This window comes from Epinephelus moara, chromosome 23, assembly GCF_006386435.1.
Source record: "Epinephelus moara isolate mb chromosome 23, YSFRI_EMoa_1.0, whole genome shotgun sequence".
Taxonomy (NCBI): Eukaryota; Metazoa; Chordata; class Actinopteri; order Perciformes; family Serranidae; genus Epinephelus; species Epinephelus moara.
Genome location: NC_065528.1, coordinates 4,345,865 through 4,359,718, shown reverse-complemented (window position 1 = coordinate 4,359,718; position 13,854 = coordinate 4,345,865). Strand labels below are relative to the sequence as shown.

General features: G+C 40.0%; 1 protein-coding gene across 1 annotated transcript; it reads left to right on the top strand.

The window, feature by feature from the left end:
- The first annotated feature begins 1,262 nt into the window (after nt 1-1,262).
- Nucleotides 1,263-7,269, top strand: rergla (RERG/RAS-like a). The gene is made up of 5 exons (XM_050036449.1): nt 1,263-1,510; nt 1,619-1,675; nt 4,280-4,353; nt 5,972-6,120; nt 6,849-7,269. The coding sequence occupies exons 1-5, from the start codon at nt 1,459-1,461 to the stop codon at nt 7,132-7,134; spliced, it is 618 nt and encodes a 205-aa protein (XP_049892406.1). The 5' UTR covers nt 1,263-1,458; the 3' UTR covers nt 7,135-7,269.
- Nucleotides 7,270-13,854: the final 6,585 nt, after the last annotated feature.

The following is a 13,854-nucleotide window of genomic DNA, read 5'->3' as shown; positions in this document are numbered from 1 at the left end:
GTTGGCAAAGACACTCTATAACAAAAGATAGCGTGTTACAAGCTGCACCAATGGTATGAAATGATATATACTACTGGTCTCCTAAGTGGGTGTGGTCACCTTTCCTGCTTACCTCCCACCTCATTTGACAGTATTGTTAATTTTGTGTGGGTGGATGAAATCACATTCAAAACAATACTACAAATAGTACAAATCTAATGTTCGCTCCTTGTTTTGCTGCTTGTTTTTATTAGCTAGCTTAATATCTGATATAGACCCAGTGCAATAAATCAGTCTTACAATGTTTTTTTTTCCTTTTGTTTCACATACAGTATAAATCTGTTTAAATTTCTGTTTATCTGGTTGGAAAGCGACTTTAGCAGTACTGCAATGAAACCAGACGGGCAGATCAGCACCACAGAGAGAAGAGATTCTGTGTTGCCAGATCTCATGAGAGTCGGTTGCTATGACAAAGATATGTCTCCAACAGATTTAATTTCCTCTTGATTTGTCCGTCTGAAAATTGCCATTTTAGAGTCAGAATGTTCTGGAGACATGTGGATTGTGAAAAATGGGCCAAACGCTTACTTCAGTGTCTATGGGGCAAAGGAAACGGTCATAAGCTGTACACACGTTCACTTTTACGACTGCAATGAATAGTGGTGAAACCCAGTGACACAGATTCAAGAAATGAATCTAAAGTGGGCCGTGTCAGTTTATCAGAGGTTTCTGTCAATACACGATGTGAGTCATGCATGAGCGAAAAGGTCCGCCATCTTGGACAGCTACCTACAGTCGCATCACTTGGACAAACCATGTGTCACGTGTCAACTAGATATTAGACCATATTATGAGACCAGATTACATCAGTTGTATGTCATTGTATTTTAATGTGTGTTACTCTTTGGACACAGGCATATTTTTGAGGTGGCAAGGTCAATCACTCGCAAGGGTCTGTTCTCTGCTCCAACCACTCTCTCTATGGGGCCCCCCACTCCACGAGCCCTGGTGCAACTGCACTGCCTGCACTGTCTATATTTAGGACCCTGCTGCTTCCATATTGTTCTAATAATATCACAGGCTCTAAGTGATATCACTAATTTTGACTTTCTGAAACAAAATGAGACCTGAATGCAGCTCAATTATGAGAGTGAGAATTTGTATTATCATAACTACTGATTCTCTGTGGGGCTTCATTGTCACAAAGAAAATGTAAAAAATATATATATATATCTGAAGATGTAAAAACTAATGAGGTTATATTATGCTTCCAGGATGGATAAGTGAGAGAAACGTCCCCTGCCCTACCGCTGTCAAAGCCCCGCCCACCGGGCAGCCAGCAGATGACGCGAGCCGGCACCGGTGGCTCTGTCAGCCCATCAGCTCCCGTCTCTCACCCTGCTCTTCACTCCTCTGCTCTCCACAGTATGATATCTGAGGGACCATTCTGCACCGGATAGTTCTGTCTCCACAGCGAACATGAATGAGATCAAGATCGCTGTGCTGGGCAGTGAAGGGGTCGGAAAATCAGGTAGGAGAGCAGCTGTGGAGCAGGTCTCACTCTGTATGTCTGATAAACAAGTTGTCGCTTCAGATCGAGCTCACCTGTCTGTCTGTCTGTCTGTCTGTCTGTCTGCAGCTCTCATCGTCCGGTTCCTCACCAGGCGCTTTATCGGCGAGTACGCGTCCTCTTCAGGTAATAATCTATTCCATATTGTTTGCACTGTAATCATAAATATGTACATCTGCCTCAAATAGGTGCGCCAACTTTCACTGTTAAATCCTGCCTTGTGTTGATGATTCCTTTGCTTGAAGTTCACCTTTATGTATCCTACAAATGATGTAATCTGTAAACCTGAAAAATAGTTTACATCTGACTCATGGAATCTTTTCAGTGACGCATGCAGTGTGATGTTTACATTAAACGTTTTACATTACATCTCCACTAGAATTTAAATGACGTTCAGTGAGGCAGCATGTGCACAGACCCACAGTGTTTTAATGTATCCCTGTCAACAGATGATGTAGCCTCTTTAAACATCACTTTTGTACTATACCACCCATTTATGTCGTTTTACCTTTACATACATTCTAACTCATTGCCAGGCTCACCAACTGATCTGCAACTAAATGTCCCATAATGGCATTTCAGTATGTATTGTTCTGTATTTTTACATTTTAATTTTATTAAAGGGGACCTATGGTATTTTTTATACCTCTGCATTATGATTTTGTGTTCCCATTCTTGTGACCATGATCTTAAGAATGCCTTGTGGAATATCTTAATATTTGGCTCAAATGTCCGCTTGGACTTATTGATGAACTTAATAGATTTTGGTGGTCAAAGGTCAAGGTTACCATGACCTTGCATCTGTCTCATTCTCATGAATATGATATCTCAAGAACACCTTGAGGGAATTCCTTCAGATTAGGCACAAACGTAGACTTTGAGTCAAGGATGAACTGATTAGAATGTGATAGTTTAAGGTCAAGATCACAATGACCTTTGTTTGTCTCATTCTTGTGAATGTTATATCTCAAGAACATGCTAAGGGAATTTCTTTAAATTTGGCACAAAAGTCCATTTGAACGCAACAATGAACTGATAAGAATGTTGTGGTCAGAGGTCAAAGGTCAAGGTCAGTATGACCTTACAAAATATGTTTTTGACCATAATTCAAGAATTCATATGCAAATGACAAAACTATGACAAAACAACTAAAATTATGAAGAGATGACATTTTATATCCAAAAGGTCAAATGTCAACTTCACTGTGACATTATAATGTTCTGCATAAAACACTTACTCAGTGTCATATCTCAGTAATAGAAGAGGAGACATTTGGTCAGATACTGAATTGGTGACACTCATCTCGGGTGCCCACCTTGAAACTTTGCTGATTGTATAGGTCAACGTCACTGTGACCTCATCTGTCTCATTCTTGTGAATGTTATATCTCAAGGAAACCCTGAGGGAATTTCTTCAGATTTGGCTGAATATTTTGCCAGTTGCGTCAGTGTAAAAAAGTCTGCAAGACTGCAGAATGAGACTTCTCGTTAGTGAGACTTGGACACAAACAGAGCAGAACAAATGAAGGGTACAATAAAACAAAGGGATTCTCTCCCTAATGTTGTAAGATGCTTAACATAACAATGTTAGCCTGTTAGTGGCAAAAACCTTTAGTAGACATTAGAGTGGTGACTTTGCAGCCTGTTTTGCTGTTTCCGGCTACAGCGCTCTCTCTCAATACTGGACCAGTTTCAAAGATTGTTGTTCCCACGAGGCAGAAAAACATGAGAAAATAATGGTCCATGTTGAAAAATACAGGAGTTCCCCTTTAAGTAGGGCTGGGTGTTGTATTTCAAAACCCAGCCAAATGTGCCTGCAGCACCAAATGTCCAAATCTGTACTTAAATATCAAATTTTCATAGTACTGTTTTCTCATACCTTCTTAAACCTTGTGTTTTTGCAGAATTTATTCCTTAAAGTAAGATATCAAAAGACAACTGAAACTTTGGTTTTTGTATTTTTGCACAGCCATTTTTAACTATCTTTTGATGATGACAACCCTGCATATGTTTATCATTATGTCTGTTTATATCCCTGTCCTGTATAAAGCCTAACATTCACGACTATGTCAGTTTTCAGTTGGCTGCCTTTCAGTTTCTGTACACTGTTTGTGTAGCTCCTTTGCACTCTATCCAAGTCCTCTTATCTCATCCTCTTGTATACTCTCTTATGTTCTTTCGTATGTACTTTGCACAGTGAAGCCAGCTGCCAAGACTTAAACTACGGGTGGTGCAGCTTCTGTCACGTGTATGTAACTTAATATTAAGAGCATGGGTTAAATCTTTGATCCATTTAGTGTTGTTTTTGAAGCTCTCTTGAAGAGCCGTGCTGTAACGATAACACTCTGCAGCCTCCTCTGAAAGGCTGCCTGACCTGCGAGGAGAATGACTCACATTAGTCTCTGATAGTGACTCAATAGGCTTTTGTTTCCCTGAGAATAATCAGTTTCATCTGAGCTTGTTTTCTTCCTGCATTTTTAGGTGATGAAAAAAGATACTGTGCAAGGTGTGAAAGGAAGAGGTGCACGCTTATGGAGAGAAATTAGTCTCAGTATTGTTTTTCTGTCTGCTTTTTTTTTTTTTTTGATTATGGATATTCACATATCCATATTTTTGGTGGTGGCGGTGGTGGAGATGGGATGGAACTGTACACAGAGCACCAACGCAAAAAAAATGATGAAGATTATGAGTCTCATCGTGATTGATTTATTCTTCTCTGTTTCCTCCACAGAGTGCATATACAGAAAGCGTCTGTCTGTGGACGGGAAGCAGATGAACCTTGAGCTCTATGACCCATGTTCTCAGGTCAGTTTATACAGACATGGAGCAAGAATAACAAGATGTTATCATGATAATTATGGCGTCTTTTTGCAAAAAGCAAGTGGCACAGTGGAATACTCCTGGACAGCACACACCTGTGCCACTTATCATCAACTAATAAGCTGTAGTTGGTAACTTTTATACAAATACCTTTTCGTCATATTTGCTCAAACTGTCACTTTATCCAGACACTTATTTTTATAGACGTTAACAACTACAGCTTTAACTGAGATTTTGTATCTATTAAAAAGCCCAGTAACCACAGAGAGCATCACAAATGAACCCTGGTCACACAGTCGCCAAGCAGCAGTGTGGTCGAAGTGCTGCTCTTTTTTGCACAGTGAACACACCAATTCGTTAGATGACATAAAGAGGATATAACCTCAGCTGGATACGTTATAAAGTCATTACTTTTTATAAAGTCATGTCACATGTAACACAAAAAAGGCAGTTTATACAAAGACTGACAAATATTTAGTTGTGTCATATTACATCATATCATATATGCCTCGTGTTTAAGAGTGATGACACCGGGGATGTGACTGGCTGAGAGTATATTTATTTATCACCACACCCTCCGATCTATAGTCAGTAGGCCCCCTTGAGGTCACTCATAGGCAAACCAGTCCAGGTCCCAACCAAGCCCACAGGAACAGCGCTAGGTTTTACATAGTGGCCAAAAGTAAAATTACAATGACCGGGTCTGTCACGTGATGCCATTGGGCCCAAAAAGACTTTCTCCCTTAGACTTACATTGAGAAAAAGACATTTGTAAATCAGTGGATACATTGTTTTGTGCGTCACAGTCTCCAAGAAAAGACTCGTTTCACTATTAGGATTTGATCCACACTTTATTTTGCAGTATAGAGAATTTCCGGCAGAGAGCTTTTATTTTGAAGTGCGGTTTCCTGCTGTAGAGTGAGTGACTAACAGACAGCTACTTAACATAGACAGCACACTAGCTCAACAACATGGCCAAATGCAAGACGCTGAATGTTTTAAAGTATGTGGACCTTGAACTAATAACTAAGGAGAAATCTGGACCCTGTGGCTGGACCATTTGGGAACCACTGGTCTTTAGTCCACCCCACACAGCCCTTTTGCACTGCAGCACATGAACTAAAATAGCAGGTAGAAGTGCACACACACCTCTTGCTCTGTGCTTTTTGTTGTGCTTGTGTGATTAAAATGGGACCCAATGAGTTTAAAGGGAGGGCCCGTCAGTAAGATCCGTCTTAGTTCAGAGAGCCAGTCGAGCATGCGGCTGTCCTCAGCTGAACCACTGCCTCCAGCCTGTGTTTAGTCTCAGCTCCATTACTCTGAGTTAGAGCACAAGGACAGCAGGGCTATCCTGGGATCAGCTCACCAACACAAACCCTAACCCCTCTGTTAATGGTCACACGTTGTGTTATGTATTCCAGCCTTTCATTCGCTTTGACTGCCTCATGAAGTTTGTGTATATTGTGTAGAATTGCACCCCCTAAGCTGCTACTATAACATGTATGTCAGTATGAGCACAGTATGGGGACTGGTTGAATTTGCATAAATTATTTTTTCCATAACTTTTTGTTTTATGTAATGTCATTAATTGTGTGTTTGTTAGGCCTGTGAGGGCAAGTCTACTGTAAACGACCAGATCCACTGGGCTGATGGTTTCGTTGTGGTCTATGATATCAGTGACCGCTCCTCCTTCCTCACTGCCAAAGCTATAATGCACCTAATCAGAGAGCTCCACCTGGGACCTGCCAAAAGGTATGGACACTGTTAAATAATAATGACCATTATGTGCATGTAAACAGAGCCAGTGATAGCCACTGTGTTAAGGCGGATTCATATTTGTGCATCAGCTCTATGCAGAGCCAACACCATAGCCTACGCCCCTACGAGCATTTATACTTGTGCGGTGGTGTGTCTGTGTCACTCTGCAGTTACACCTCCAAACCAATAGTTGGTGGTGGGGTTTCTTTGAAGTGCTGTAAAGTTTAGATGATTCAAAACACAACCAAAACACACATTAAGCATGGCAACAATTTCAAACACAAGTACACAAATCGGCTTTATTGCAATCACAGCATTCACAGACAAACACTTGACTTTTGCTGGACACATTTTCCCCATAAATACAACATGCTAATATTATTAGCACAAGGCTATGGCATTTTACATTTTATAAATTAGCTTAGCAGCTAGCAGACATTTCCTCTGCTCAAATGAAGCCAGGATAAATTACACACAAGACTTAAAATGCTATTTTTGTGAAGGCTTTACTGTCTTACTAATTATTTCTAATTTGTGAAATAAAAGTAAATAAAAACTTTGTTTCCACTGAGGGAAATGGTTTCAGCTTACAAAAATAACCAGGCCTGCATCGCCATGATGTCTTTACATTTCTAGGGAGGTGCACGTCAGGCTACAGCGTCGATTTAATGTAGAAGTGTGAGTTCTGCTTTAGAGTGACTGCACTGCTTTTTGACCTACAGGAATGCAGACCCGCTCATATTCCTGGTGGGCAACAAACAGGACCTGTGCCACATGAGAGAAGTGCGGCGTGAAGAGGGTCAGTGTCTGGCTTCCGAGTTTCACTGCCAGTTCTACGAGCTGTCAGCCGCTGAGCACCACCAGGAGGTGGCGCTCATATTCTTCAAGATGGTGCAAAGTGCCAGCTTGGGCAGCAAGGCCAAGGAGCGCAGGAGACGCCCCAGTGGCTCCAAGTCCATGGCCAAACTCATCAACAACGTCTTTGGCAAAAGGAGGAAATCAGTGTGAAGTGTCAAATACAAGGACAGCTGTCTGTCAAAGCTGGACAAATGGCATTGGACTGAACACACCTATTGGCTTGGCTTTGTGACTTTGATTGTGATTGGTGTTGCTGTTGATTAAACTGACGTCTGTATGTACAAAGAGGTATTAGTGTATATAATATTAGTACACAGCATGTACCATCTGAGCCTACTTGCCCCTTATGTCCACTAATTTGTGTATTTACTCTTAAAGTCGAAATGAAATGAAAAATGCTTTTTTTTTTTAAACCCTTTAAGATCATATCCCCAGCCATATTCTGCACCAATTCAACAATATACCATATGTACATGTTCAAAAAATCTAGTTATTTGTATTCTAAATCCAATCAGGTTTTCCTCCTGTAAAACAAAATGTGTGCTTATATAAGCCATTACCATCCGGTTCCAAGCAAAAATATCATGACATCTATCATCAATCCAGGGTTACCAACTTTGGTCAGAGGGCCGGAGTGAGATTTTACCTTGTGACATAATATCTGCTTGTGCGTGCGTGGTCATGAAAAGACGTGGACACGGCGGGACTTTTTTTTTTTTTTTTTTTCTTACCTTAAAAGAGTTAATATGCACATGTGGCAAACAGAAGAAATGAGTGTACGTTTACATATTCATATCTATAGGCCTAAACCCCACATACGTGCATAGATGCTCAATATTTGTTTTATGGCGCAGATCAAGGTCAATTTCATCAATCTGATGGTAGTTTTGATCATCTGCTTAAAAAATCCAGTAATATATCCTGTTGTGAGAAAAAGAAAGATTTCAAGGGGGGTTCTCCCCCAAGAAAATGTTTAAAGTTAACACAGCGAAATCCTATTTTCATGCAGTTTCATACAGAAATAGATAAATTCAAGGACTTTCGATGACCTGTGTACATTTATGCATATTTTCAAAAACTTTCCAGGGCCTTGAAATTATTTTTTCAAATTCACAAACTTTAAAGGATTTCAATGACCCGTGGGAACCCTGTTGATTTATCATGTTTTATGTGGCCTTTTGAGACTCCGTCATAAAACATGCTAAATGTTTAGCATCTGTGAGCCCCAGGAGAAAAATGTAGGCCTTAGGCTTACAAATACGTTTAAGTAAGAAAACCCAATGTAAACTGCCATTTATTTCTTCTGCTAAAATATGTAATTTAAGGCCAGGAATGATCATGGCATGTAACTATACATGAGCAGGTAATTACCTGGAGTGTTCATTTGAAACAACCAAGTGTATGCACGGTATGCAAATCTGTATAATAAGTTCATGCCATAACTCAGCATTAACCAATTAATGTAAAATGATATGCTGTTCCCATGTTTGTCCATTAGATGGCTGTAGAAGGCAATGAGTGAACTTAAAGCACTACTCTGGCGTGATATTGGGCTTTATAAATAAAATTGATTGATTGATTGATTGATCCATAGCTCTGTTGTCTTAGGTCACGGAATGCTGTCTATAGAAAAAAAAAAAAAATTTTGTAGGAGACTGGGGGAAGGAAGATGAAGTTCAGGGTAGCCCCCACGGGACCTAAACTTGCTTTCTGAGAATATTATGCGGTCTGGTCAAGCCACACAATGGGCTGGACATTAAAAAAAACAAAACAAAGAAAAAGACTCGGCGACAGTGGAGTGAGATTTCTTAAAAGGGCGTGAGAGCGTGACATTGATGGTGAAAGAGTGACAGTCACGCCAGATGTGTGAGAGTTGGCAACCCTGTCAATCACTCTGCAACTTTTAGTCACACAGTGCTAAGATTACATTAGCTAGCTAGCGACGACATGCTACGTCGGTGTGTCTTTGTTTCCCGAAAATACCGTGGCCCTCATGCTAGAATTTATTTACTAATGTTACTTGGAGCATATGATGGACTTTGTCTCTCTTTTTCTGATGAATACTCCTATCCAATGGCAAAATCAGTAATGGCAAATACATGATGTGAATGAAGGGGCAAACAGCAATTTTTTTCCGGTGGCAAAGCAAATTAGCATCTTCACATTGTGTGGAGTTCAACTTTTGTTGACTTTGAATGACGATCGACTTTATGTTGTAGAATTAAACGTGAAAGTCTCTTAAGCTACCCAGCAAGCAATAGTCGTGATTTAAACGTATTGGCTATATTTAGCTCCGATGTAGTCTAGCTACGCGTAACCCAAATCTAGCCGATTTAATTTTGAAATTGATTAAATGTAATTTTCGCCATTGCAGATGGCGTGCGGCATGATATTCAATCATGTATGGAGAGTCAACAGTAATTAAAATATGTTTATCTCCCTTTTTTGGACATGGTCTCTACATAGCCGTATAATTGATGACGTATACACTTTGGCTATGGTTAGACGTCTACCAAATTTTCACTGACAGCCCAAATTCAGCCGTGATTTAGCCTAGATGTCAGGTCTTCATGTAGAAGGCTATTAGATGTTTTTTTAAACCAAAAAATGCTTGCTGGGTAGTGTTTACCACAGACTTTATTTCAGGCATCTAACCTTAAACCCATTCATAAAACCCACTGACTTTTAACATTAGGGAACAGAGAGTGCTAAAATGCTAATCCATTTCCAGGATTCAGGATATCCGCGGCACTGTATTTTATAATACTGATCCGATCCTGTCTGGCTGGCAGTGATTCAAGAGACAGGCACAAAATGTCCAAAAATAGAAAATGTACCAATATTTGTGATTTAAATCATATTTCACAGTATTTATTAGCAAGTTAGTTAACTTTAGCTAGCAAGCTACTTTGCCATTTGCGTCACAAGAGGCACCGCCCACATTCAGCATGAAGATCACCTTCATGTGTATCCAGGCTCTTATGTTGTGTTCACACCAAACATGATGCAAATTTTTGAATGCTAGAAAATTTTCTGTTGACTCATGACTTCATACGCGCAAATAACTTGCGTCATGGGTGCGTGAAATTACGGAATCGATCAATGAGCTTCCGCTGGTACGTCCTCGGCATCATACATCCCTGGAGGATATCAATGCTGATTGGCTATCACGGCATGAATTGGTCGTTGAAGTTCAGATTTTTCAACTTTTGCGAATAAGCATATGACGCAAAATTGCGCTACTCGCTTCATTTATGCCACTTAATTCAAGTCATTAATGTTGTTTCCATTGTGCTGCCCAGCGGAAATTCACATCTACTTACATCTTTACATTGACTTTATATATACATATAACTTTATATGTAATTCAAATTCAATTCGCAAATTGTTTTATTTGCGGCCAGTATGAACAAAACATTACACTTTCAACGATCGAATCAAATTTCTCCCAGCATTACATCCCGCCTGCCTATCCAACTTCACTTTGAAATACGTCATGATACTGAGGCTAGATACTCTTGAAATGCCATTTCATCTGGACTTTAAAGATCATTGCAAACTCCTTTTGACAAGCTCTGGAGCATTTCAGCCAAAGCAACCAACTCCAGGAAATGTTTGAAAAGCTGGTGACATTCAATCCAGGACAAACAACTTTCATACTGTACTGTACCACCTCAAGTATTGAATCTGTCTTTTATGACTCAAGAGTGATCAGCATTTTAAATATACTGCATTAGTGCATTATATAGTATCAGTGTTACACATAAGGGTGCAGTCAGTCAACTCTTCATTTTCCTGACAACAGATTCAGGAGCTTTAGTTGTGTTTGTCAGTTGAGAGCAGCAGACAGACAACAGATACCTCAGAATACCACATTCAGATGTATAGACTGAGATGTGATCAAGACATGACAGATGGCAACATGTAAAGGATTCAGCTCAGAAATTACAACTGATTGTTACTGTGTCACAGGAACAACACACCAGTGCACACCTGAGGGGTATTCCAGGTAGTAGGCTCAACAAACTCTGAGTCTAACCCTGAACTCTGAGTTACCGGTTCCAGAAAAAGCTGATTTGAGTTAGTTCAGTCAACTCTGAGTATGTTCACTCTGAGTTAAGCCGACAATAAAAAGCCATCATCAATGGATATCCGACTCCATGATTCACCATGGCAACAGGTAAATAAAAGACAGGCCTCCATTTTAATCCAGTGCATGTAGAGATATCAATGCATGTGTAGCAGACGGTGCATGTTTATCTTCAAAAGAAGAGCCTGAGTCAGAGCGAGGAAAGTGTAAATAAGTTAACCATAAAGTTAATAAAAAAGTTTTATTCAGTGTTGTCCGTTTATTCATCATTTATCAGACTTACATTTCCTTAATGAAGATAAAGTGGTGGAATCTGACTGTGTATCAGGCTGTAGATACATTACATTATATTAATAATATATAATAATATATTTGTTCAGATTTAATCTGATGGGGAAAAACACAGGAGGCAGCAACTGAAAAATAGGAAGATTTAAAACATATAGGCTAGGCTATAGATCAAAGACATAAAGACATGACTGTAAACTCACAGTCTGACCCAGTAATAATATGTTTGGTGATTTGCACTTGAAAAGACGTTGAGGTTAAAATACAGTAGATTTTAAAATGTTGCACATCTATTTGTATCTTGACTCAACAGCATTCAGTGACTTTATTTCAGCTACAAATGTAGTAAATTTAAAGACACTGAAATGCTGCACCATTGCTCACTCAGAAATATTAACATATAATCCCCAATATTAGGCTATAGGAATTATGTTCCATCAGTGCGACCAATGACATCAGTGATAGAGATCATTAGTCATTGATACTACGTGTCTAAAGCTTCATACCGATTTTTAAAATTTAAATAATTAGACCTACACATTATGTGCAATAAACATTTGGGAGCTGCTCTAACAGACTGACAGTCTGATCCTTGTGCACAGTGTTATAAAAAATAATAAATCTAAAAAGGACAGAGGTTTGATTCTGAGCTGAGGATGAATTCTCGCTGTGTAATATATGAATGTAAAGACAAAAACTGATGTCCAAAGAAATGATTGATGTGCATAAATTCAGAAACTTAAGACAGTCCTGAGTAACAAACTAATATCCAGCAGGATTTAGACTGTGACAGACGGTAAATCTCCGCTAATTAATGCGCTCCTACACAAGCTTTGACACGGACTGAATGAATGAGGAAATGAAACAGCCACAAGCTTTGACACGGACTGAATGAATGAGGAAATGAAACAGCGGGAGGAGGGAGGAGACAGAGAAAAACTCAGGGTTTATTGAAGAAAACCTGCCAGCGAGCAGGTTAGGTTCACAGACTCAGTTGCCATGGTGATTGACTCAGAGTTTGATTTACCTCTCTTTCTGGAACTGAAAACCCAGAGTTTCCCTCATTTCAGGGTTAACATAGCCTACTCAGAGTTTTCACTAAACCCGCTTTCTGGAATACCCCTCTGATCACTTTGTTTGAAATGCTGTAAGGCTTGTTTGAAAGTGATAAATGCATATTTTAAAGAGAATTGTTTGTTTTTCATTTCCTTACTAACTGATGATCTGTTCAAAAATTCTAAATGACATAAAAGGGCGCGTGACGATAAGACAGGAAGTGACCTCCTCTCTTTAAGTATGGTTCAGGAAAACATACGACAAGTGTAGTTTAGGTATGTTCACCCTTCATAAACTTAAAATGACTTAATCAACAGAGATAACACTTGCAGCTCTTGCTCCTTGTGACTTTTTGCTGGCGGGCCACAACCTCAACTGGCTGAGCTGAACATTGCTCATCTTACTCTCCCCGCTATGGAAGAGGTCAACAGGTTTGAAAAAAAACCAAACACTGACATTTCTTGAGAATATTCCTTATTGAGGTGACCTGGTAGTTGCCTTTCCTCAGCATTGCTGGCCTCCTGCAGAATGGACAGAACATTTTCAACAACGTGTATGAGCTACGCTCCAACCTGGGCAGCTGCAACAAGAATAGAGCCTATTTAGTACAGGCTCTACCAACTGAACCACTCGGGTGCTCTTAAGTATCTTCAGTTCTGCCTGTAACTTCTGCAGTTTGTACAGAAACTGGAGCCCTTTGCTTCTCTTTGCCCCCCTGCTGCAGGTACAGTGGCATGCAAAACTTTGGGCTCCCCTGGTCAAAACTTGGGTAACTGTGAGTAGGTAAGTAAGTAGAAGATGAACTGATCTCCAAAAGCATGCAGTTAAAGATGACGCATTTCTTCAACATTTCAAGCAAGATCACCATTTAATTTCAATCTTTTACATTATCAGTACTTAGTAGCGCCCCCTTTGGCAAGTATCACAGCTTCTAAACGCTTTTTGTAGCCAGCTAAGAGTCTTTCAGTTCTTGTTTGGGGGATTTTCATCCATTCTTCCTGCAAAGGCTTCTAGTTCTGTGAGATTCTTGGGTCGTCTTGCATGCACTGCTCTTTTGAGCTCTATCCACAGATTTATGATGATGTTTAGGTCGGGGGACTGTGAGGGCCTCTGCAGAACCTTCAGTTTGCTCCTCTTGAGGTAGTCCATTGTGGATTTCAAGGTGTGTTTAGGATCATTGTCCTGTTGTAGAAGCTATCCTCTCTTCTTTCTAGCAATCCTACAAGCAGCTTTCTCATAAAGTGCTCTTGGTCTTCCAGACTTCAACTTGACCTCCACAGTTAACCACCATTTCGTAATTACAGTATGAACTGAGGAAACAGCGACCTGGAAACGCTTTGCTATCTTCTTATAGTCTTCTCCTGCTTTGTGGGCATCAATTATTTTAGTTTTCAGAGTGCTAGGCAGCTGTTTAGAGGAGCCCATGGCTGTGAATT

Excerpts from the sequence above, each read along its gene's own strand:
- rergla (XM_050036449.1), top strand. The coding sequence starts at position 1,459 with ATGAATGAGATCAAGATCGCTGTGCTGGGCAGTGAAGGGGTCGGAAAA. Across the intron at positions 1,676-4,279 it reads CGAGTACGCGTCCTCTTCAG|AGTGCATATACAGAAAGCGT; the intron begins GTAATAATCTAT and ends TTTCCTCCACAG. Across the intron at positions 4,354-5,971 it reads TCTATGACCCATGTTCTCAG|GCCTGTGAGGGCAAGTCTAC; the intron begins GTCAGTTTATAC and ends TGTGTTTGTTAG.